We start from the raw sequence: 23,714 nt of genomic DNA on the forward strand, positions 1-23,714 counted from the left end.
ATACACACTGTGTAGGTCAGTATATAGACACTGTGTAGGTCAGTATACACACTGTGTAGGTCAGTATATACACACTGTGTAGGTCAGTATATACACACTGTGTAGGTCAGTATATACACACTGTATAGGTCAGTATATACACACTGTGTAGGTCAGTATACACACACTGTGTAGGTCAGTATACACACACTGTGTAGGTCAGTATACACACACTGTGTAGGTCAGTATATACACACTGTGTAGGTCAGTATATACACACTGTGTAGGTCAGTATACACACTGTGTAGGTCAGTATATACACACTGTGTAGGTCAGTATATACACACTGTGTAGGTCAGTATATACACACTGTGTAGGTCAGTATACACACACTGGCTTCCTTCCACCTTCTCCCCGTGACCTACCCTCCCCCCCACGGATGGGCTGAGAGCCACATCCTGTTTTCATATTGTAGCGGCCATGATAGAACTGTCACGTGGTCTTTACGAGTCAAATATCTGTAAACAACTTAAAGTGCAAGTTTCACAGAGCGCAACAACACACTGGCACGTGTGTATGTGTGGGCGGGGCCGTGTCATTGATTGACAGCTCCAACAGAAGACCAGAGAACATGTTTATTCCGCTCTGACCTTCATTAACTTCTGTAAGTTAATTAGCCATGTAATTATGCTGCCATGACTTGATTAGCCGTGTCAGGAGACGGCGTGTACCTGTGCCGTGTTTGACAGCTCCCCACTTGACCCCAGCACTCAGGTAAGAACAACACACCTGTATTTGTTTACAAGCTGTGTGAAACACACCAGCTAAATATTAGATAACTATCTAATCTTCTTTAAAATGTTTTTACTTGGTTTAGTTGAAGTTGCCTTAAAAAACTAACATCTATAAGGAAAAAGTAAGTGCACATGCTTACAATGTGATTGGCTTTCCTGCTTTAATGTGAAATAAAACGTTTTTTACAAGCCTTTGTTATACTTTCTAGTAACCATTTTCCTTCTTTAGTTCTTCTATAGTTTACATCAGGGGTCTCCAAACTTTTCAGTCCGAGGGCCGCATTACCTATCAAATTTCAGTTCGGGGGCCAGTTTCTTCCAGGCATGTCTTTGATTTTTCTGGGCAAAGTTCCTTAGCCATCATCAACAAACGTTTTTTTCCGTGGACAAAAAGAGCTCCGCGGGCCGGATGAGAGGACCTCGCGGGCCGCATGCGGCCCGCGGGCCGTAGTTTGGAGACCCCTGGTTTACATAGTAGACAAGTCGATGGATATTAACGATAGATTTATAGGTGATAAAGGCCTACTGAGGGCCTATATAAGTTGAAATCCATCTTCAATATAAGTGATTGTTATAATGCGCCATGTACTTAAATTTGTTGTCGTCAGAAATGGAGAATTTGATTACCTCACAGCATCCACACCACCTGTAAAAATTGGTAAACAAAACGCAGTTCACTAGGCTGAAAACTAACACTGAGTTATTTCCCTTAGTTATTTCAATGGACGCGGTCTTGAATACTCTCGAAATGTTGAAGGAAATATTTTTAAAGGCTATACGATGTTATTTAAATAAATATTGTTATACAAACATGACTGTTTATGGCGGGCTTAACATGGAAGTATTTGATGTTTTAAAACACAATTTTACATAAAGCGGGAGTGATATCCCCTGAACTTTCTCGAATATTCTTATATAACACTACTAAGTATGGCAACTTGGGATATAGGCATTCTTTTAATCAATATTTACTTACTTAAACTTTTTAAAATAGAATAGAATCTCGTAGAAAAGAGAACTTCGCACCAAGTGAACAGCAAGCAATGTGTGTATAATAGTGCGGATCATTAGTACTTTATAAATTCATATGTTTTTGAGAAATTAGAAATAGCGTAAATTACTACTTCCGATAATCGGAAATTATTCAAAATTTGATAGATAACAGAGAATTACATATTTTACTTATTTATGAAAATTCGATGACCTATCAGAAATAGTACTCAATTGATAGGATTCTGAAAAACCGAAAGTATAATAAGTTCCACTTCCGGTTACCGGAAATCGCTGAAAAGTTTATACAGAACTACACATTTGATGTTATACTTCTATATGCCATTTCATCAACTAAGATGTACGGTACTCAAGTTATTATGTCCAAAGAAACACAGAGACACACACAGATACACAGAGACACACACAGACACACACAGACACACACAAACACACAGATACACACAGATACACAGAGACACACACAGACACACACAAACACACAGACACACACAGATACACAGAGACACACACAGACACACACACAGACACACACAGATACACAGAGACACACACAGACACACACAAACACACAGACACAAACAGATACACAGAGACACACACAGATACACAGAGACACACACAGATACACAGACACACACAGACACACACAAACACACAGACACATACAGATACACAGAGACACACACAGACACACACAAACACACAGACACACACAGATACACAGAGACACACAGAGACACACACAAACACACAGACACACACAGATACACAGAGACACACACAGACACACACAAACACACAGACACACACAGATACACAGAGACACACACAGACACACACAAACACACAGACACAAACAGATACACAGAGACACACACAGACACACACAAACACGCAGACACAAACAGATACACAGAGACACACACAGATACACAGACACACACAGACACACAGAAACACACACACACAGATACACAGAGACACACAGAGACACACACAAACACACAGACACACACAGATACACAGAGACACACAGAGACACACACAAACACACAGACACACACAAACACACAGACACACACAGATACACAGAGACACACACAGACACACACAAACACACAGACACACACAGATACACAGAGACACACACAGACACACACACAGACACACACAGATACACAGAGACACACACAGACACACACAAACACACAGACACAAACAGATACACAGAGACACACACAGATACACAGACACACACAGACACACACAAACAGACACACACAGATACACAGAGACACACACAGACACACACAAACACACAGACACACACAGATACACAGAGACACACAGAGACACACACAAACACACAGACACACACAAACACACAGACACACACAGATACACAGAGACACACACAGACACACACAAACACACAGACACACACAGATACACAGAGACACACACAGATACACAGATACACACAGACACACACAAACACACAGACACACACACAGATACACAGAGACACACACAGACACACACAAACACACATACACACACAGATACACAGAGACACACAGAGACACACACAAACACACAGACACACACAGATACACAGAGACACACACAGACACACACAAACACACAGACACACACAGATACACAGAGACACACACAGACACACACAAACACACAGACACACACAGATACACAGAGACACACACAGATACACAGACACACACAGACACACACAAACACACAGATACACAGAGACACACACAGATACACAGAGACACACACAGATACACACAAACACACAGATACACAGAGACACACACAGATACACAGAGACACACACAGATACACACAAACACACAGACACACAGAGACACACACAGATACACAGAGACACACACAGATACACACAAACACACAGATACACAGAGACACACACAGATACACACAAACACACAGATACACAGAGACACACACAGATACACAGAGACACACACAGATACACACAAACACACAGATACACAGAGACACACACAGATACACAGAGACACACACAGATATACACAGACACACCGAGACACACAGAGACACACACAGCCACACAGAGACACACACAGATATACAGAAAAGATTGTAAAATTGGTTTCTTTCAATCAGGGATGTGTGAAACGTCGAGCTTTGTGAAAATATCGATTTCAGTTTTTCGCACTAGTACTTACTCTATACTCCGATTGCGAGAAAGTAAATATGCAAAATCAATTTTGTTGTTTGCATATTTTACCACACAAAATGACAACCATCATGGCTGAACTAGGACATTTGGTTTTAAAAAGTAATTTTATTTAAAACAATTTTTATCGGTAAATTTTTGAGTACAAATTAATATGAGGTTTTTCTTTTATTTTTAACTTTGTTTTAGAATATCGATCACGGAGTTACTGTACAGCCAATCAATGCTCGTCCTTCAAAAGTGAAGCTTCGGGTTATAACTTAGGCGTTATCAAAATAATTAGAAATGTAGCCTTAAACTCAAAACAATATTTTCGAGTTCTCTTGAATTTCAACTTTTATAACATTGATGTTGTACATTTTTAATCTGAATTATTTCCAGGCTTAAGTTTCTTATAATTACTTTTTATTTTACGACCACGTTGATGTGTGAATCTAAATAAATTTTTTTTTCTTAGTCAACAATATTGGTCGACAATATTGGTCGACAATATTAGTCAACAATATTAGTCAACAATATTAGTCAACAATATTGGTCAACAATATTGGTCAACAATATTGGTCAACAATATTGGTCGAACCCAACTCTTCAAACACTGCTGCGTCCATTACTGCACGATTTAATTTTTTTTTTTTTAAACTTGGTCATTATCTGCTGACTTAAAAGACTCAAACTGATTTTTTGACTTGGTCATTATCTGCTTACTCAAATAATGAGGACAGGCCGAGTTTTTCATGCTGCAGGTGTTGATTTTGTCTACAGCAAACAGCTTCACATATTGACGACAGCAAACAGCTTCACATATTGACGACAGCAAACAGCTTCACATATTGTCTACAGCAAACAGCTTAACATATTGTCTACAGCAAACTGCTTCACATATTGACGACAGCAAACAGCTTCCTGTTGAACTATGACGTCATTTGAGCTCGCGATGCTTGCCTGTGTCACGTGGTCATGTGTTGCCATGACAACGTCAGAACCCCTATTGGTTGTACTGCTTGACGGATTTAGGTGGGATTATGCCGAGAAAGTAAGGGATTAGGGATTATATGAGAAAGTAAGGGATTAGGGATTATATGAGAAAGTTTTAATCGCATTTTATAAATCATTAATAACACTAAATCTTCAAAAGTGATTTATGTATATAGCATCAAAAACTGATCTAACAACAACATCAACAACACCAATACCACAATAACAACACCAATACCACAACAACAACAATACCACAATAATAACATCAACAACAACAATACCTATGTAGCGACATCATCAGCAACAATACCACAAAGACATGAACAACAACAATACCTATGTAGCAACATCATCAGCAACAATACCACAACGACATCAACAACAACAATACCTATGTAGCAACATCAGCAGCAACAATACCACAATGACAACATCAACAGCAACAATACCTATGTAGCAACATCAGCAGCAACAATACCACAATGACAACATCAACAGCAACAGTTCCTACGTAGCGACACCAGCAACACCAATCGACCTGTTTTATCCACAGTTCAACCTTAAAAGTTTCCAGCGTGTTCGTGACCTTGGAGTACGAGCTGGGTACATGAAAAGTGACTTCCCGACCCTCTCCTACCCCAACTACTACACGCTAATGACAGGTGGGTACATGAAAAGTGACTTCCCGACCCTCTCCTACACCAACTACTACACGCTAATGACAGGTGGGTACATGAAAAGTGACTTCCCGACCCTCTCCTACACCAACTACTACACGCTAATGACAGGTGGGTACATGAAAAGTGACTTCCCGACCCTCTCCTACACCAACTACTACACGCTAATGACAGGTGGGTACATGAAAAGTGACTTCCCCACCCTCTCCTACCCCAACTACTACACGCTAATGACAGGTGGGTAAAGGCTAATGACAGGTGGGTAAATGCTAATGACAGGTGGGTAAATGCTAATGACAGGTGGGTAAATGCTAATGACAGGTGGGTAAATGCTAATGACAGGTGGGTAAATGCTAATGACAGGTGGGTAAATGCTAATGATAGGTGGGTAAATGCTAATGACAGGAGGGTAAATGCTAATGACAGGCGTCTATAGGTTAATGACAAGTTTGTACAAGCTAATGACAGGTGTGTACACGCTAATGACAATTGTGTACACGGTAATGACAAGTGTGTATGTTTGCCCAGGTCTACACACAGAAAGCCACGGTATGACTGGGAACTACATGTATGACACTGCCAGGAACGAATCTTTCCTCATCGGAACCAACAAGGAGCAATACCACGCCCACTGGTGGGAGGGTGGGGAGCCCATTTGGGTCTCGGCTACACGGCTTGTAAGTTCTCGCAACGTGCGAGGGTGGGTCTCGGCTACACGGCTTGTAAGTTCTCGCAACGTGGGAGGGTGGGGGTCGGCTACACGGCTTGTAAGTTCTCGCAACGTGGGAGGGTGGGGGTCGGCTACACGGCTTGTAAGTTCTCGCAACGTGGGAGGGTGGGGGTCGGCTACACGGCTTGTAAGTTCTCGCAACGTGGGAGGGTGGGGGTCGGCTACACGGCTTGTAAGTTCTCGCAACGTGGGAGGGTGGGGGTCGGCTACACGGCTTGTAAGTTCTCGCAACGTGGGAGGGTGGGTCTCGGCTACACGGCTTGTAAGTTCTCGCAACGTGGGAGGGTGGGGGTCGGCTACACGGCTTGTAAGTTCTCGCAACGTGGGAGGGTGGGGGTCGGCTACACGGCTTGTAAGTTCTCGCAACGTGGGAGGGTGGGTCTCGGCTACACGGCTTGTAAGTTCTCGCAACGTGGGAGGGTGGGTCTCGGCTACACGGCTTGTAAGTTCTCGCAACGTGGGAGGGTGGGGGGCGGCTACACGGCTTGTAAGTTCTCGCAACGTGGGAGGGTGGGTCTCGGCTACACGGCTTGTAAGTTCTCGCAACGTGGGAGGGTGGGGGTCGGCTACACGGCTTGTAAGTTCTCGCAACGTGGGAGGGTGGGGAGCCCATCTGGGTCTCGGCTACACGGCTTGTAAGTTCTCGCAACGTGGGGGGGTGGGGGTCGGCTACACGGCTTGTAAGTTCTCGCAACGTGCGAGGGTGGGTCTCGGCTACACGGCTTGTAAGTTCTCGCAACGTGGGAGGGTGGGGGTCGGCTACACGGCTTGTAAGTTCTCGCAACGTGGGAGGGTGGGGGTCGGCTACACGGCTTGTAAGTTCTCGCAACGTGGGAGGGTGGGGGTCGGCTACACGGCTTGTAAGTTCTCGCAACGTGGGAGGGTGGGGGTCGGCTACACGGCTTGTAAGTTCTCGCAACGTGGGGGGGTGGGGGTCGGCTACACGGCTTGTAAGTTCTCGCAACGTGGGAGGGTGGGGGTCGGCTACACGGCTTGTAAGTTCTCGCAACGTGGGAGGGTGGGGGTCGGCTACACGGCTTGTAAGTTCTCGCAACGTGGGAGGGTGGGGGTCGGCTACACGGCTTGTAAGTTCTCGCAACGTGGGAGGGTGGGGGTCGGCTACACGGCTTGTAAGTTCTCGCAACGTGGGAGGGTGGGGGTCGGCTACACGGCTTGTAAGTTCTCGCAACCTGGGAGGGTGGGGGTCGGCTACACGGCTTGTAAGTTCTCGCAACCTGGGAGGGTGGGGGTCGGCTACACGGCTTGTAAGTTCTCGCAACGTGGGAGGGTGGGGGTCGGCTACACGGCTTGTAAGTTCTCGCAACGTGCGAGGGTGGGGTCGGCTACACAGCTTGTAAGTTCTCGCAACCTGGGAGGGTGGGGGTCGGCTACACGGCTTGTAAGTTCTCGCAACGTGCGAGGGTGGGTCTCGGCTACACGGCTTGTAAGTTCTCGCAACGTGCGAGGGTGGGGTCGGCTACACGGCTTGTAAGTTCTCGCAACCTGGGAGGGTGGGGGTCGGCTACACGGCTTGTAAGTTCTCGCAACGTGGGAGGGTGGGGGTCGGCTACACGGCTTGTAAGTTCTCGCAACGTGCGAGGGTGGGGTCGGCTACACATATTGTCAGGGGCGGGCACACTAGCGCACAAGGTCGGAGGTCAACTAACAATTCTCTTGGGATCAACTCGGTTTTGATTGGGTCTGGCTTAAATCAACCGTTTTAACAATAGCCGCTGATATCATACAAATCACTACAGATAACTAGCCACAGATAACTAGCCACAGATAACTAGCCACAGATAACTAGCCACAGATAACTAGCCACAGATAACTAGCCACAGATAACTAGCCACAGATAACTAGCCAAAGAATGTATGTCAACTGAAACGAGAACTGGACAAAACGATTCATTATACGTCAGTCCCTCATAGTCCCTTATTCTTTTATCGGTCAGTCCCTCATAGTCCCTTATTCTTTTATCGGTCAGTCCCTCATAGTCTCTTGTTCTTTTATCGGTCAGTCCCTTATAGTCCCTTATTCTTTTATCGGTCAGTCCCTCATAGTCCCTTATTCTTTTATCGGTCAGTCCCTCATAGTCCCTTATTTTTTTATCGGTCAGTCCCTTATAGTCCCTTATTCTTTTATCGGTCAGTCCCTCATAGTCCCTTATTCTTTTATCGGTCAGTCCCTCATAGTCCCTTATTTTTTTATCGGTCAGTCCCTCATAGTCCCTTATTCTTTTATCGGTCAGTCCCTCATAGTCCCTTATTTTTTTATCGGTCAGTCCCTCATAGTCCCTTATTCTTTTATCGGTCAGTCCCTCATAGTCCCTTATTCTTTTATCGGTCAGTCCCTCATAGTCTCTTGTTCTTTTATCGGTCTAACCTTTTCCATTTTATAAAAGAAATATATTTTGTTTATTGTCGTTAGCAATTGTTTGTTCTTTGGAAATGCCCGAAATATAGTTCTTATTTAACACTGCGACAAGTTTGCAACAAGTTCTAACACAGCGACATGTTTGCAACAAGTTCTAACACAGCAACATGTTTGCAACAAGTTCTAACACAGCAACATGTTTGCAACAAGTTCTAACACAGCGACAAGTTTGCAACAAGTTCTAACACAGCAACATGTTTGCAACAAGTTCTAACACAGCGACAAGTTTGCAACAAGTTCTAACACAGCGACATGTTTGCAACAAGTTCTAACACAGCAACATGTTTGCAACAAGTTCTAACACAGCAACATGTTTGCAACAAGTTCTAACACAGCAACATGTTTGCAACAAGTTCTAACACAGCGACAAGTTTGCAACAAGTTCTAACACAGCGACATGTTTGCAACAAGTTCTAACACAGCAACATGTTTGCAACAAGTTCTAACACAGCAACATGTTTGCAACAAGTTCTAACACAGCGACAAGTTTGCTACAAGTTCTAACACAGCGACATGTTTTCAACAGAACAAAACCTGCTACATGTTTTCAACAAGTTCTAACACAGCAACATGTTTGCAACAAGTTCTAACACAGCAACATGTTTGCAACAAGTTCTAACACAGCGACATGTTTGCAACAAGTTCTAACACAGCGACATGTTTGCAACAAGTTCTAACACAGCAACATGTTTGCAACAAGTTCTAACACAGCAACATGTTTGCAACAAGTTCTAACACAGCGACATGTTTGCAACAAGTTCTAACACAGCGACATGTTTGCAACAAGTTCTAACACAGCGACATGTTTGCAACAAGTTCTAACACAGCAACATGTTTGCAACAAGTTCTAACATAGCGACATGTTTGCAATAAGTTCTAACACAGCAACATGTTTGCAACAAGTTCTAACACAGCAACATGTTTGCAACAAGTTCTAACACAGCAACATGTTTGCAACAAGTTCTAACACAGCAACATGTTTGCAACAAGTTCTAACACAGCGACAAGTTTGCAACAAGTTCTAACACAGCGACATGTTTGCAACAAGTTCTAACACAGCAACATGTTTGCAACAAGTTCTAACACAGCAACATGTTTGCAACAAGTTCTAACACAGCGACAAGTTTGCTACAAGTTCTAACACAGCGACATGTTTTCAACAGAACAAAACCTGCTACATGTTTTCAACAAGTTCTAACACAGCAACATGTTTGCAACAAGTTCTAACACAGCAACATGTTTGCAACAAGTTCTAACACAGCGACATGTTTGCAACAAGTTCTAACACAGCGACATGTTTGCAACAAGTTCTAACACAGCGACATGTTTGCAACAAGTTCTAACACAGCAACATGTTTGCAACAAGTTCTAACATAGCGACATGTTTGCAATAAGTTCTAACACAGCAACATGTTTGCAACAAGTTCTAACACAGCAACATGTTTGCAACAAGTTCTAACACAGCAACATGTTTGCAACAAGTTCTAACACAGCAACATGTTTGCAACAAGTTCTAACACAGCAACATGTTTGCAACAAGTTCTAACACAGCAACATGTTTGCAACAAGTTCTAACACAGCAACATGTTTGCAACAAGTTCTAACACAGCGACATGTTTGCAACAAGTTCTAACACAGCAACATGTTTGCAACAGAACAAAACCTGCTACATGTTTGCAACAAGTTCTAACACAGCAACATGTTTGCAACAAGTTCTAACATAGCGACATGTTTGCAATAAGTTCTAACACAGCAACATGTTTGCAACAAGTTCTAACACAGCAACATGTTTGCAACAAGTTCTAACACAGCAACATGTTTGCAACAAGTTCTAACACAGCAACATGTTTGCAACAAGTTCTAACACAGCAACATGTTTGCAACAAGTTCTAACACAGCAACATGTTTGCAACAAGTTCTAACACAGCGACATGTTTGCAACAAGTTCTAACACAGCGACATGTTTGCAACAAGTTCTAACACAGCAACATGTTTGCAACAGAACAAAACCTGCTACATGTTTGCAACAAGTTCTAACACAGCGACATGTTTGCAACAAGTTCTAACACAGCGACATGTTTGCAACAAGTTCTAACACAGCAACATGTTTGCAACAAGTTCTAACACAGCGACATGTTTTCAACAGAACAAAACCTGCTACATGTTCCGCTGGCCAGGCTGTGAGGTGACCATCAGGGGCGTCACACCAACCTACTGTAGGGAGTACAGGGGCGTCCCCACTCTGGAGGAGTTCAGATTAGACATGGGTGACAGTATCCAGTTGCTGACGAATGGGAGCACTAACTTCACAGGTAACATAATGGGAGCACTAACTTCACAGGTAACATAATGGGAGCACTAACTTCACAGGTAACATAGGCTCTTGCTGACTAATGGGAGCACTAACTTCACAGGTAACATAGGCTCTTGCTGACTAATGGGAGCACTAACTTCACAGGTAACATAGGCTCTTGCTGACTAATGGGAGCACTAACTTCACAGGTAACATAATGGGAGCACTAACTTCACAGGTAACATAATGTGAGCACTAACTTCACAGGTAACATAATGGGAGCACTAACTTCACAGGTAACATAATGGAAGCACTAACTTCACAGGTAACATAATGGGAGCACTAACTTCACAGGTAACATAATGGGAGCACTAACTTCACAGGTAACATAATGGGAGCACTAACTTCACAGGTAACATAATGGGAGCACTAACTTCACAGGTAACATAGGCTCTTGCTGACTAATGGGAGCACTAACTTCACAGGTAACATAGGCTCTTGCTGACTAATGGGAGCACTAACTTCACAGGTAACATAGGCTCTTGCTGACTAATGGGAGCACTAACTTCACAGGTAACATAATGGGAGCACTAACTTCACAGGTAACATAATGTGAGCACTAACTTCACAGGTAACATAATGGGAGCACTAACTTCACAGGTAACATAATGGAAGCACTAACTTCACAGGTAACATAGGCTCTTGCTTATAAATGGGAGCACTAACTTCACAGGTAACATAATGGGAGCACTAACTTCACAGGTAACATACTGGGAGCACTAACTTCACAGGTAACATAATGGAAGCACTAACATCACAGGTAACATAATGGGAGCACTAACTTCACAGGTAACATAAGCTCTTATGTCAGTGTTTGTTGTTTTCCTTATTTCAGTGGCTGTTGTACTTATGTCAGTGGTTGTTGTTGTCCACATGTCAGTCATTGTTTTGTAATGTCATAAAAATGATAAGTTAATTAATTTTTAAACGACTGAAGCAAAACGTAGATTTGTTTAATTATTTATGCATGCTCTTGTCGAGACTAATCGGATGGTAATGAGTTGTACTTAAACTGTGTCAAGTCTGAAGATGAATTTGGTTTTGTTAACGTCAGACATGCATGTGGTTTTGTTAACATCAGGCATGCATGTGGTTTTGTTAACCTCAGGCATGCATGTGGTTTTGTCAACGTCAGGCATGCATGTGGTTTTGTTACATTATTCTTGCAGCAGAAAAGAAAACTTACATCACACAAACGTCTTTGAGATAAATACTTGCATGTGTAACGGTCGATTTGCAGGATTTCTTTTTGCGCTGCTTCATATATTAGTGCGCCCCCCCCCCTCTCTCCCAAATACTTTGCTACTCAGATGGGTATAGATTGCAACGTCTAGACAATTTAGACAACGTTTGTTCCAATTTAGACGTTTGTCACAATTTAGACAACGTTTGATGCCCTTCTGCCCTCCTGCCCTCCTGCCCTCCGTGTTTCCTTGGCATGTGTTGCCTCATCCACTAGAGATCTGTCATTGGTTCCAGGCTACCTGTCTGTCTGCAGGCTACCTGTCTGTCTGCAGGTTACCTGTCTGTCTGCAGGCTACCTGTCTGTCTGCAGGCTACCTGTCTGTCTGCAGGTTACCTGTCTGTCTGAAGGCTACCTGTCTGTCTGAAGGCTACCTGTCTGTCTGCAGGCTACCTGTCTGTCTGCAGGCTACCTGTCTGTCTGCAGGTTACCTGTCTGTCTGCAGGCTACCTGTCTGTCTGAAGGCTACCTGTCTGTCTGAAGGCTACCTGTCTGTCTGCAGGTTACCTGTCTGTCTGCAGGCTACCTGTCTGTCTGAAGGCTACCTGTCTGTCTGAAGGTTACCTGTCTGTCTGCAGGCTATCTGTCTGTCTGCAGGCTACCTGTTTGTTCCAGAGAGTCAGGTGTTAGCCATCCGTTTTGTCGTGGTTAGATTTAGAATCGGTTAACTGTTGATAAGATTCGAGTCGATGAATGTCCGTTGGTACTTTGGTTGTTTTGTTTTGATGTGCGTGTGTGTGTGTTGGGGGAGGGGGTCGTTATGATTTTGGTTGGTGTGGAGGGGGGGGTGTCGTTGGTGGGTGTGGAGGGGCTGTTACTTATATTGGGTGGAGGTGGGTTTTTGCTGCATATTGTGTGACATTATTTTCTTTCGAATCTTGTGGCTGTTGGTACGGCTAAACCCATAGATCTCACCCACAGCCGTGTACTATGAGAAGTCGGACGCGGTGGGTCACCAGTACGGCCCAGATTCACCTGAACTAGGTCAAACTCTACGTGACCTTGACGCGGTGTTGTCAAGTTTTCTTGACCAGATCGTCAGCCAGAAGGTAAACATTTTCATTGACCTTGTCGCCATTCTATCTCACCTTGACCTTGTCGCCAATCCATCTCACCTTGACCTTGTCGCCATTCTATCTCACCTTGACCTTGTCGCCATTCTATCTCACCTTGACCTTGTCGCCAATCCATCTCACCTTGACCTTGTCGCCAATTCATCTCACCTTGACCTTGTCGTCAATCCATCTCACCTTGACCTTGTCGTCAATCCATCTCACCTTGACCCTCCAGGTGAACTTGATCCTGATCTCTGACCACGGCATGACCCCCGTGGACACCTCTAGAACCATTGACCTGACCCCTGCCTTGACCAGCGACCCTGGGCTGTATGTGACCATACGAGACGTTGGGGCGGTGGTCAGCATCTACACACCCGACACAGGGGCACGGGATAAAGTAGGTCACATGTGCATGTCACATGTAATACACGTTTAGGTGAGGGGTCAAAGTGCGAGAATGTTCTAATTTTCTAAAAGTGACAAAAGTAATGTGTACTGTTAACGTTACGAATTAGGTGAGTTTTGGGGTAGGGGGCATTTACTGGGGATCAAACAAGTGTGACTTAATCGGTTTATAAACGTGAAGTTCTGCATCAGCGACTAGCAAGCCTAGGAGTTGCCTTAGACCTAGTGCATTATTTTTCTATTGAAATTTTTTTGACATTTCCAGAATTTAGGTGTATTCCCTGCTGGCCAACCTGATGTGTGTGTGTGTGTGTGTTAAGGTGTATTCCTTGATGGCCAACCTTGATGTGTGTGTGTGTTTAGATGTATTCCCTGCTCACCAACCTGATGTGTGTGTGTTTAGGTGTATACCCTGCTCACCAACCTGATGTGTGTGTGTGTGTTTAGGTGTATTCCCTGCTGGCCAACCTGATGTGTGTGTGTGTTTAGGTGTATTCCCTGCTGGCCAACCTGATGTGTGTGTGTGTGTGTGTTTAGGTGTATTCCCTGCTGGCCAACCTGATGTGTGTGTGTGTTTAGGTGTATTCCCTGCTGGCCAACCTGATGTGTGTGTGCTTAGGTGTATACCCTGCTGGCCAACCTGATGTGTGTGTGTTTAGGTGTATTCCCTGCTCACCACCTTGATGTGTGTGTGTGTGTGTTTAGGTGTATTCCTTGCTGGCCAACCTGATGTGTATGTGTGTGTTTAGGTGTATTCCCTGCTTGCCAACCTGATGTGTGTGTGTGTGTTTAGGTGTATTCCCTGCTGGCCAACCTGATGTGTGTGTGTGTGTGTTTAGGTGTATTCCTTGCTGGCCAACTTGATGTGTGTGTGTGTTTAGGTGTATTCCCTGCTGGCCAACCTGATGTGTGTGTGTGTGTGTTTAGCTGTATTCCTTGCTGGCCAACCTGATGTGTGTGTGTGTGTTTAGGTGTATTCCCTGCTTGCCAACCTGATGTGTGTGTGTGTGTGTTTAGGTGTATTCCTTGCTGGCCAACCTGATGTGTGTGTGTGTGTTTAGGTGTATACCCTGCTCACCAACCTGATGTGTGTGTGTGTGTTTAGGTGTATTCCCTGCTGGCCAACCTGATGTGTGTGTGTGTGTTTAGGTGTATACCCTGCTCACCAACCTGATGTGTGTGTGTGTGTTTAGGTGTATTCACTGCTGGCCAACCTGAGGTGTGTGTGTGTGTGTGTGTGTGTTTAGGTGTATTCCTTGCTGGCCAACCTTGATGTGTGTGTGTGTGTTTAGGTGTATTCCTTGCTGGCCAACCTTGATGTGTGTGTGTGTGTTTAGGTGTATTCCCTGCTCACCAACCTTGATGTGTGTGTGTGTTTAGGTGTATTCCCTTCTCGCCAACCTGAGTCCCCAGATGAAGGTGTTTCAACGGTCGGACATACCTGAGCGGTTCCATTACAAGAACGGCAAATACGTGGCTGACATCACTTGTGTTGCAGACGTTGGATGGACCATAATCCATGTTAGTTGTACAAAGATTAGGGGTCATCAGAGTTGTCGTTATTGATATAATAAATTGTTTATGCTATCGCAGCAGATCTTGAATTGATTGAATAGTTTAGCATTACTTGAAAAACTACATTTTGATTTGTATTCTAAAACTTAAAAAAAACTACTTCATAAGGCCTAATAAAATAGTTACAATCTAGTTAAAACTTAAAAAACCTCAATATTTTTTTTTCAATTGTCACTGATGCAATGTTTAGTTTCCCGAAAGAATTTTATGTAGTAGTACTACTGATAATAGTAGTATACCTACAATTCAAGTAGTAACCCAATGACTACAAGTCAAACAGCTAATACAATGTTATTCCCTAACCCTAACCCAATGCCTACAAGTCAAACAGCTAATACAATGTTATTCCCTAACCCTAACCCAATGCCTACAAGTCAAACAGCTAATACAATGTTATTCCCTAACCCTAACCCAATACCTACAAGTCAAACAGTTAATACAATGTTATTAATGCATGCAAGTCAAACAGTTAATACAATGTTATTCCCTAACCCTAACCCAATGCCTACAAGTCAAACAGCTTATACAATGTTATTCCCTAACCCTAACCCAATGCCTACAAGTCAAACAGCTTATACAATGTTATTCCCTAACCCTAACCCAATACCTACAAGTCAAACAGTTAATACAATGTTATTCCCTAACCCTAACCCAATGCCTACAAGTCAAACAGCTTATACAATGTTATTCCCTGACCCTAACCCAATGCCTACAAGTCAAACAGCTAATACAATGTTATTCCCTAACCCTAACCCAATGCCTACAAGTCAAACAGCTTATACTATGTTATTCCCTAACCCTAACCCAATGCCTACAAGTCAAATAGCTTATACTATGTTATTCCCTAACCCTAACCCAATGCCTACAAATGAAACAGTTAATACAATGTTATTCCCTAACCCTAACCCAATGCCTACAAGTCAAACAGCTTATACTATGTTATTCCCTAACCCTAACCCAATGCCTACAAGTCAAATAGCTTATACAATGTTATTCCCTAACCCTAACCCAATGCTTGCAAGTCAAACAGCTAATACAATGTTATTCCCTAACCCTAACCCAATGCCTACAAATGAAACAGCTTATACAATGTTATTCCCTAACCCTAACCCAATGCCTACAAGTCAAACAGCTTATACAATGTTATTCCCTAACCCTAACCCAATACCTACAAGTCAAACAGTTAATACAATGTTATTCCCTAACCCTAACCCAATGCCTACAAGTCAAACAGCTTATACAATGTTATTCCCTGACCCTAACCCAATGCCTACAAGTCAAACAGCTAATACAATGTTATTCCCTAACCCTAACCCAATGCCTACAAGTCAAACAGCTTATACTATGTTATTCCCTAACCCTAACCCAATGCCTACAAGTCAAATAGCTTATACTATGTTATTCCCTAACCCTAACCCAATGCCTACAAATGAAACAGCTTATACAATGTTATTCCCTAACCCTAACCCAATACCTACAGGTGAAGTCAAACAGTTTATACTATGTTATTCCCTAACCCTAACCCAATGCCTACAAATGAAACAGCTTATACAATGTTATTCCCTAACCCTAACCCAATACCTACAAGTCAAATAGCTTATACAATGTTATTCCCTAACCCTAACCCAATGCTTGCAAGTCAAACAGCTAATACAATGTTATTCCCTAACCCTAACCCAAAGCCTACAAGTCAAACAGCTAATACAATGTTATTCCCTAACCCTAACCCAATGCCTACAAGTCAAACAGCTAATACAATGTTATTCCCTAACCCTAACCCAATGCCTACAAGTCAAATAGCTAATACAATGTTATTCCCTAACCCTAACCCAATGCCTACAAGTCAAACAGCTTATAAAATGTTATTCCCTAACCCTAACCCAATGCCTACAAGTCAAATAGCTTAAACTATGTTATTCCCTAACCCTAACCCAATGCCTACAAGTCAAACAGCTAATACAATGTTATTCCCTAACCCTAACCCAATGCCTACAAGTCAAACAGCTAATACAATGTTATTCCCTAACCCTAACCCAATGCCTACAAGTCAAATAGCTTATACAATGTTATTCCCTAACCCAATGCCTACAAGTCAAACAGTTAATACAAAGTTATTCCCTAACCCTAACCCAAAGCCTACAAGTCAAACAGCTAATACAATGTTATTCCCTAACCCTAACCCAATGCCTACAAGTCAAACAGCTAATACAATGTTATTCCCTAACCCTAACCCAATGCCTACAAGTCAAACAGCTAATACAATGTTATTCCCTAACCCTAACCCAATGCCTACAAGTCAAATAGCTTATACAATGTTATTCCCTAACCCTAACCCAATGCCTACAAGTCAAATAGCTTATACAATGTTATTCCCTAACCCTAACCCAATGCCTACAAGTCAAACAGCTTATAAAATGTTATTCCCTAACCCTAACCCAATGCCTACAAGTCAAATAGCTTATACTATGTTATTCCCTAACCCTAACCCAATGCCTACAAGTCAAACAGCTAATACAATGTTATTCCCTAACCCTAACCCAATGCCTACAAGTCAAACAGCTAATACAATGTTATTCCCTAACCCTAACCCAATACCTGGAAATGAAACAGCTAATACAATGTTATTCCCTAACCCTAACCCAATGCCTACAAGTCAAACAGCTAATACAATGTTATTCCCTAACCCTAACCCAATGCCTACAAGTCAAACAGCTAATACAATGTTATTCCCTAACCCTAACCCAATACCTGCAAATGAAACAGCTAATACAATGTTATTCCCTAACCCTAACCCAATGCTTGCAAGTCAAACAGCTTATACTATGTTATTCCCTAACCCTAACCCAATGCATGCAAGTCAAACAGCTAATACAATGTTATTCCCTAACCCTAACCCAATGCCTACAAGTCAAATAGCTTATACTATGTTATTCCCTAAACCTAACCCAATGCATGCAAGTCAAACAGCTAATACAATGTTATTCCCTAACCCTAACCCAATGCCTACAAGTCAAATAGCTTATACTATGTTATTCCCTAACCCTAACCCAATGCATGCAAGTCAAACAGCTAATACAATGTTATTCCCTAACCCTAACCCAATACCTACAAGTCAAACAGTTAATACAATGTTATTCCCTAACCCTAACCCAATGCCTACAAGTCAAACAGCTTATACAATGTTATTCCCTAACCCTAACCCAATGCCTACAAGTCAAATAGCTTATACTATGTTATTCCCTAACCCTAACCCAATGCATGCAAGTCAAACAGCTAATACAATGTTATTCCCTAACCCTAACCCAATGCCTACAAGTCAAACAGCTAATACAATGTTATTAATGCCTACAAGTCAAACAGCTAATACAATGTTATTAATGCCTACAAGTCAAACAGCTAATACAATGTTATTAATGCCTACAAGTCAAACAGCTAATACAATGTTATTAATGCCTACAAGTCAAACAGCTAATACAATGTTATTAATGCCTACAAGTCAAACAGCTAATACAATGTTATTAATGCCTACAAGTCAAACAGCTAATACAATGTTATTAATGCCTACAAGTCAAACAGCTAATACAATGTTATTAATGCCTACAAGTCAAACAGCTAATACAATGTTATTTCCGCTTTTAGCCACTCCGAGCCTATCCCAGGAAAAACAACTCCACATTTCTCGGTAGTCATGGATACGACAACATCGAAGTTGACATGAGAGGCATCTTTTACGCTGTTGGGCCAAGTAACATTTTTTAAATTTTAAATCTGGCAAAGTAATATTTTTTTAACTTCCACGATTTCTGTAGTCTATTTATCTTTGCGAAATCTACCATTGTTTAAATTATTTAGACATCACAATGACCTTGTTAAAAAAAACATTTTATATACTAATCAGATTTCCAATATATCAATATTTATGCGACAGGTTTTAAACCCACATCTACCGTAGACTACATCAATGCTGTTGACATCTACACCATCATGTGTTCCATCATTGGGATCCCGCCCTTACCTAACAACGGAACAGCAGACAAGATCAGCAAACTCCTGGCCTTATCTTCAGGGCCAAAAGTTACCTGCCCTTGTTTCACCGCCCTCGTAGCTGTCCTGTACACGACTTGGGCTCACCTTGTGGCATAGGGTTAGGGTTAGGGTTAGCTGTCCTGTACACGACTTGGGCTCACCTTGTGGCATAGGGTTAGGGTTAGCTGTCCTGTACACGACTTGGGCTCACCTTGTGGCATAGGGTTAGGGTTAGGGTTAGCTGTCCTGTACACGACTTGGGCTCACCTTGTGGCATAGGGTTAGGGTTAGGGTTAGCTGTCCTGTACACGACTTGGGCTCACCTTGTGGCATAGGGTTAGGGTTAGCTGTCCTGTACACGACTTGGGCTCACCTTGTGGCATAGGGTTAGGGTTAGGGTTAGCTGTCCTGTACACGACTTGGGCTCACCTTGTGGCATAGGGTTAGGGTTAGGGTTAGCTGTCCTGTACACGACTTGGGCTCACCTTGTGGCATAAATTTCTTCATGTTAGGGCTGATCTACAAAATTTCCTGTTGGAAAAATACCAGAATCTTTAATACAAATTCTCTAAAATGTATAGCACAACTTATTGGATTATGTTTAGGTTTGGTTTAGGCATGTGATCTATTATTTGTATGACATCAAGTAGGGGCCTACTGTAAGTCAGTAATTCAAGAATTTTCACAAGTGAAATGAATTTTTGAAGCTCAAAGCAATGGTAATAGGAGCATCATTAATTTTAGATTGTAAAACATTTGATATAAAAATACATACTTTTATATATTTTGTAAAAATAAAATATGCAACTGTTAAATTTTATGTTGGAAGATTTTTTTTTTTTGCAAGCAAATAAAAACGACTCTTGTTTTCACATGTAGCAAAAAAAAATGTCAGTATCAATATAATATGAGTACTTTGTAAATCAGTGAAATGCGGTCAGCAATTAAAATTGATTACATTTATTGTTCTATTATTGTGACTACTATGCATTCTCTATTTTGACAACCCATTCGATGCATCTCTCTTTGATTGGTCAAACGCAAGTCACGTGCTATATGACTTAAAAGCATGACTGAAGTTATCAGTCACATTACAACCATCACATAAGATGTCTAGTTTTGTACAATGACAATTTAATGTAGATACAGAGGCGTCACGAGGCCGGGTGGGGGGGGGGTGCGGACGGCACAGGCTGACACCCGAAATCGCGACGCCCCTGTGTAGTCGTTTTGTATGACATGTCATATTTGTATGACATGTCATACAAATAGGACATGTCATATTTGTATGACATGTCTTATTTGTATGATATGTCTTATTTGTAGGACATGTCCTATTTGTACGACATGTCCTATTTGTATGACAAACATTTTACTCACGATGTTACTTATCTTTCTATTTTTTCCTTATTTTTTAAAGATTTCATTTTCTTACAAAAGATTTAAAGATGATTTAATTGAATGGTTACGCAAATTAAAGATTATCTTGAAAAGATTTAAAGATGAATTAATTGAATTGTTACTCAAATTAAAGATTATCTTGTAAGCTAATCCTAAGCCTACTTGGTTTCAATAACAAAACATTTAAACATAAATTAATTTTATTACACTATTTTAATAAAGAAAAGCTAAAAAAAAGACCGTGGTATTTAGTTTCTCACATATTTTTTTTTAATGTTTAGAGTAATGTCACAGATTCTGAGCCCCTCCCTCCATACACATCGCCTAAATTGCCCTAAGCGAGCCAACCCCCCCCCCCCCCCCCCCCCGTCACCCCAGTAATATGAAGCCGTTTGTAGGCCACACTTAAGCCTTTAGATCCAATATTAACTATAACACATAATACAATACTATATGTGTGTAAACATGTGTTTATTTCCATGTTGTGCACAGTTGTTTTACGTTGAAGTTGTTTTACGTGTACCACTTAACGAGAAAAATTCAGTTATAGTCGCATTGCTTTATTTTATAGCGGCTTTCAGTTTATTGATCGAAGTGCTTAAACTAAGGGAAAGAACTATGGAATTGAAATCAATTTATAAATTATACTAGGTTGCTCCCCTTTACAGTTTCTGTGTCTTTCTTCAAAGGGCAGCTTATGAAAAATGTATGGGATGTGAATGATGGGATGCCGTATGACCCACTTCTGAAATACAAGATCCATCCATTATCCGTCTCTTGAAGCGCTAGACATAACATTTTTATTCAGACCATTTTAAGCCAACATTTGTTTATGCGAAATCATTCACCCTATTCAAACAATATAAAATAGTTGTTGCTCTTATAAAATAACTGTTTGGTTAATGTATATAATAATAATTTGGGATACGTCCGTTTGGGGGTAGGGGGGATATTAGCATACCCCCACCCCGTTGATTATCTCTACTGGTATCCCGGTAATAATTAATTTATGGTGGGTCAATTCTATTTCTGAATGGTTATGATTAAAGTCGAAATAAAATTGACAACATTTCCCTGATATTAAGTCAACATGCTGGAACTAAGTAAACCTGAAACCTGTTTACTTTCAAGTCGTCGCACTGTTCAAAGCTAAGGGAGCCAACTCCAACAGGCCAGGAGAAAATAACTCATGCATAACGTATACGTGGATGTGTGTCATAACACACAGGGCTTATACATGGCACAAAGTTCCGCTAGAGTGATCCAGTCTAAGACCCGTAACTCGTTTTTCGTGTGTGTGCTGTGTTATCTATTCAATTCACCCCCCTCCCCTGGTCGCCCTACCCTCCACATCAAAGTGAAACCGTACCATCTGACAGGAGTGTCGCAACGTCTCGGCACTTTTGTGTCAAGCAACACAGCAACTTGACGGGGGAGAAATGTGACTGGGGAGAAATGTGACTGGGGAGAAATGTGACTCGACAGTTGAGTGACTGGTGTAGAGCAGGACGGGATACGTCATAACTACGTCATAACTGTTGTCGTGTCGGATGAGCCGAGCACACGACAAGGATTAGGATTAGGATTAGGGATGTTCCACAGCACAGGTGGGTTGTACACTTAACAGAACACCTGTTGCAGCTTGATGTACACGACTCCAATAAAACAACTCAACACAAACATTTCACGTGCGTGTGATATATTATTAAACAAATGTTTCTTCAAGTTTCACGATGAAATAAATCTCGAATCAAAAATCAAGTGGGATAACTATGTTTCTACACAAGTAAGGACAGATACAAGTCAGGTGAGTTGTTTTTTTTTTGTTTTTTTTTTGGAGATTTTAGGCACAAAGGGTTAGGGTTAGGTTTGTAGTTCAATAAATACAGTGCGACACATGGGAAGTAATCGACGTGTTTCTCGTTCAATAAATACCATTCCATTGTATGAGGATAGACGCAAGTGATTAGAAACAAGACGTGTTTGCATTGGACAAAGTCAAATCAGCGACCGTAAGATTTAGTCCTTCTGTCAGCTCACCCTTGTATCAAGGGGTAGTTCTTAAACCCTGCCACCCTTGTATCAAGGGGTAGTTCTTAAACCCTGCCACCCTTGTATCAAGGGGTAGTTCTTAAACCCTGACACACTTGTATCAAGGGGTAAACCCTGACACCCTTGTATCAAGAGGTAGTTCTTAAACCCTGACACCCTTGTATCAAGGGGTAGTTCTTAAACCCTGACACCCTTGTATCAAGGGGTAAACCCTGTCACCCTTGTATCAAGGGGTAAACCCTGTCACCCTTGTATCAAGGGGTAGTTCTTAAACCCTGCCACCCTTGTATCAAGGGGTAGTTCTTAAACCCTGTCACCCTTGTATTAAGGGTAGTTCTTAAACCCTGCCACCCTTGTATCAAGGGGTAGTTCTTAAACCATGTCACCCTTGTATCAAGGGGTAGTTCTTAAACCCTGCCACCCTTGTATCAAGGGGTAGTTCTTAAACCCTGTCACCCTTGTATCAAGGGGTAGTTCTTAAACCCTGTCACCCTTGTATCAAGGGGTAGTTCTTAAACCCTGTCACCCTTGTATCAAGGGGTAGTTCTTAAACCCTGTCACCCTTGTATCAAGAGGTAGTTCTTAAACCCTGTCACCCTTGTATCAAGGGGTAGTTCTTAAACCCTGTCACCCTTGTATCAAGGGGTAGTTCTTAAACCCTGCCACCCTTGTATCAAGGGGTAGGTCTTAAACCCTGTCACCCTTGTATCAAGGGGTAGTTCTTAAACCCTGTCACCCTTGTATCAAG

The 23,714-nt window shown here is 42.2% G+C and overlaps 2 protein-coding genes across 14 annotated transcripts in view; both read left to right on the plus strand.

Moving 5' to 3' along the window:
- Nucleotides 1-535: 535 nt before the first annotated feature.
- Nucleotides 536-21,064, plus strand: LOC131947833 (glycerophosphocholine cholinephosphodiesterase ENPP6). 10 transcript variants are annotated; one of them, XM_059309170.1, is made up of 11 exons: nucleotides 536-753; nucleotides 4,795-5,065; nucleotides 5,564-5,672; nucleotides 6,216-6,364; nucleotides 11,000-11,165; nucleotides 13,371-13,498; nucleotides 13,740-13,904; nucleotides 15,293-15,433; nucleotides 19,127-19,232; nucleotides 19,416-19,618; nucleotides 19,999-21,064. In XM_059309170.1, exons 2-11 carry the CDS (start codon nucleotides 4,946-4,948, stop codon nucleotides 20,008-20,010), a joined length of 1,299 nt encoding a protein of 432 aa, XP_059165153.1. In that variant the 5' UTR covers nucleotides 536-753; nucleotides 4,795-4,945; the 3' UTR covers nucleotides 20,011-21,064. The 10 variants fall into 10 exon arrangements, with proteins under 10 accessions (XP_059165153.1, XP_059165158.1, XP_059165155.1 ...); XM_059309175.1 differs by having other exon boundaries at nucleotides 4,795-4,852; nucleotides 4,905-5,065; nucleotides 19,416-21,064; XM_059309177.1 differs by lacking the exon at nucleotides 536-753 and adding an exon at nucleotides 782-895 and having other exon boundaries at nucleotides 4,795-4,852; nucleotides 4,905-5,065; nucleotides 19,416-21,064.
- Nucleotides 21,065-22,290: 1,226 nt separating this feature from the next.
- The window catches only part of LOC131947846 (uncharacterized), a 35,371-nt gene continuing 33,947 nt past the window's right edge, over nucleotides 22,291-23,714 (plus strand). Inside the window, exon 1 of one of the 4 annotated variants that reach the window (XM_059309212.1) lies at nucleotides 22,291-22,721. The gene's annotated coding sequence lies outside the window, so the exon portion shown is untranslated. The remainder of the gene's footprint in view (nucleotides 22,722-23,714) is intronic. The other 3 variants (XM_059309214.1, XM_059309213.1, XM_059309215.1) reach the window with 3 other exon arrangements.

This window comes from Physella acuta, unplaced genomic scaffold (genome assembly GCF_028476545.2).
Source record: "Physella acuta isolate Inbredline_101_S28 unplaced genomic scaffold, ASM2847654v3 ptg000608l, whole genome shotgun sequence".
In the NCBI taxonomy this organism is placed as follows: domain Eukaryota; kingdom Metazoa; phylum Mollusca; class Gastropoda; family Physidae; genus Physella; species Physella acuta.

Bases quoted from the DNA above. Each gene is read 5' to 3' on its own strand.
- LOC131947833 (XM_059309170.1), top strand. From the start codon at position 4,946: ATGACGTCATTTGAGCTCGCGATGCTTGCCTGTGTCACGTGGTCATGT. The intron at 5,673-6,215 runs GTGGGTACATGA...ATGTTTGCCCAG, and splicing joins CTACTACACGCTAATGACAG to GTCTACACACAGAAAGCCAC. The intron at 6,365-10,999 runs GTAAGTTCTCGC...TGTTTTCAACAG, and splicing joins GGGTCTCGGCTACACGGCTT to AACAAAACCTGCTACATGTT.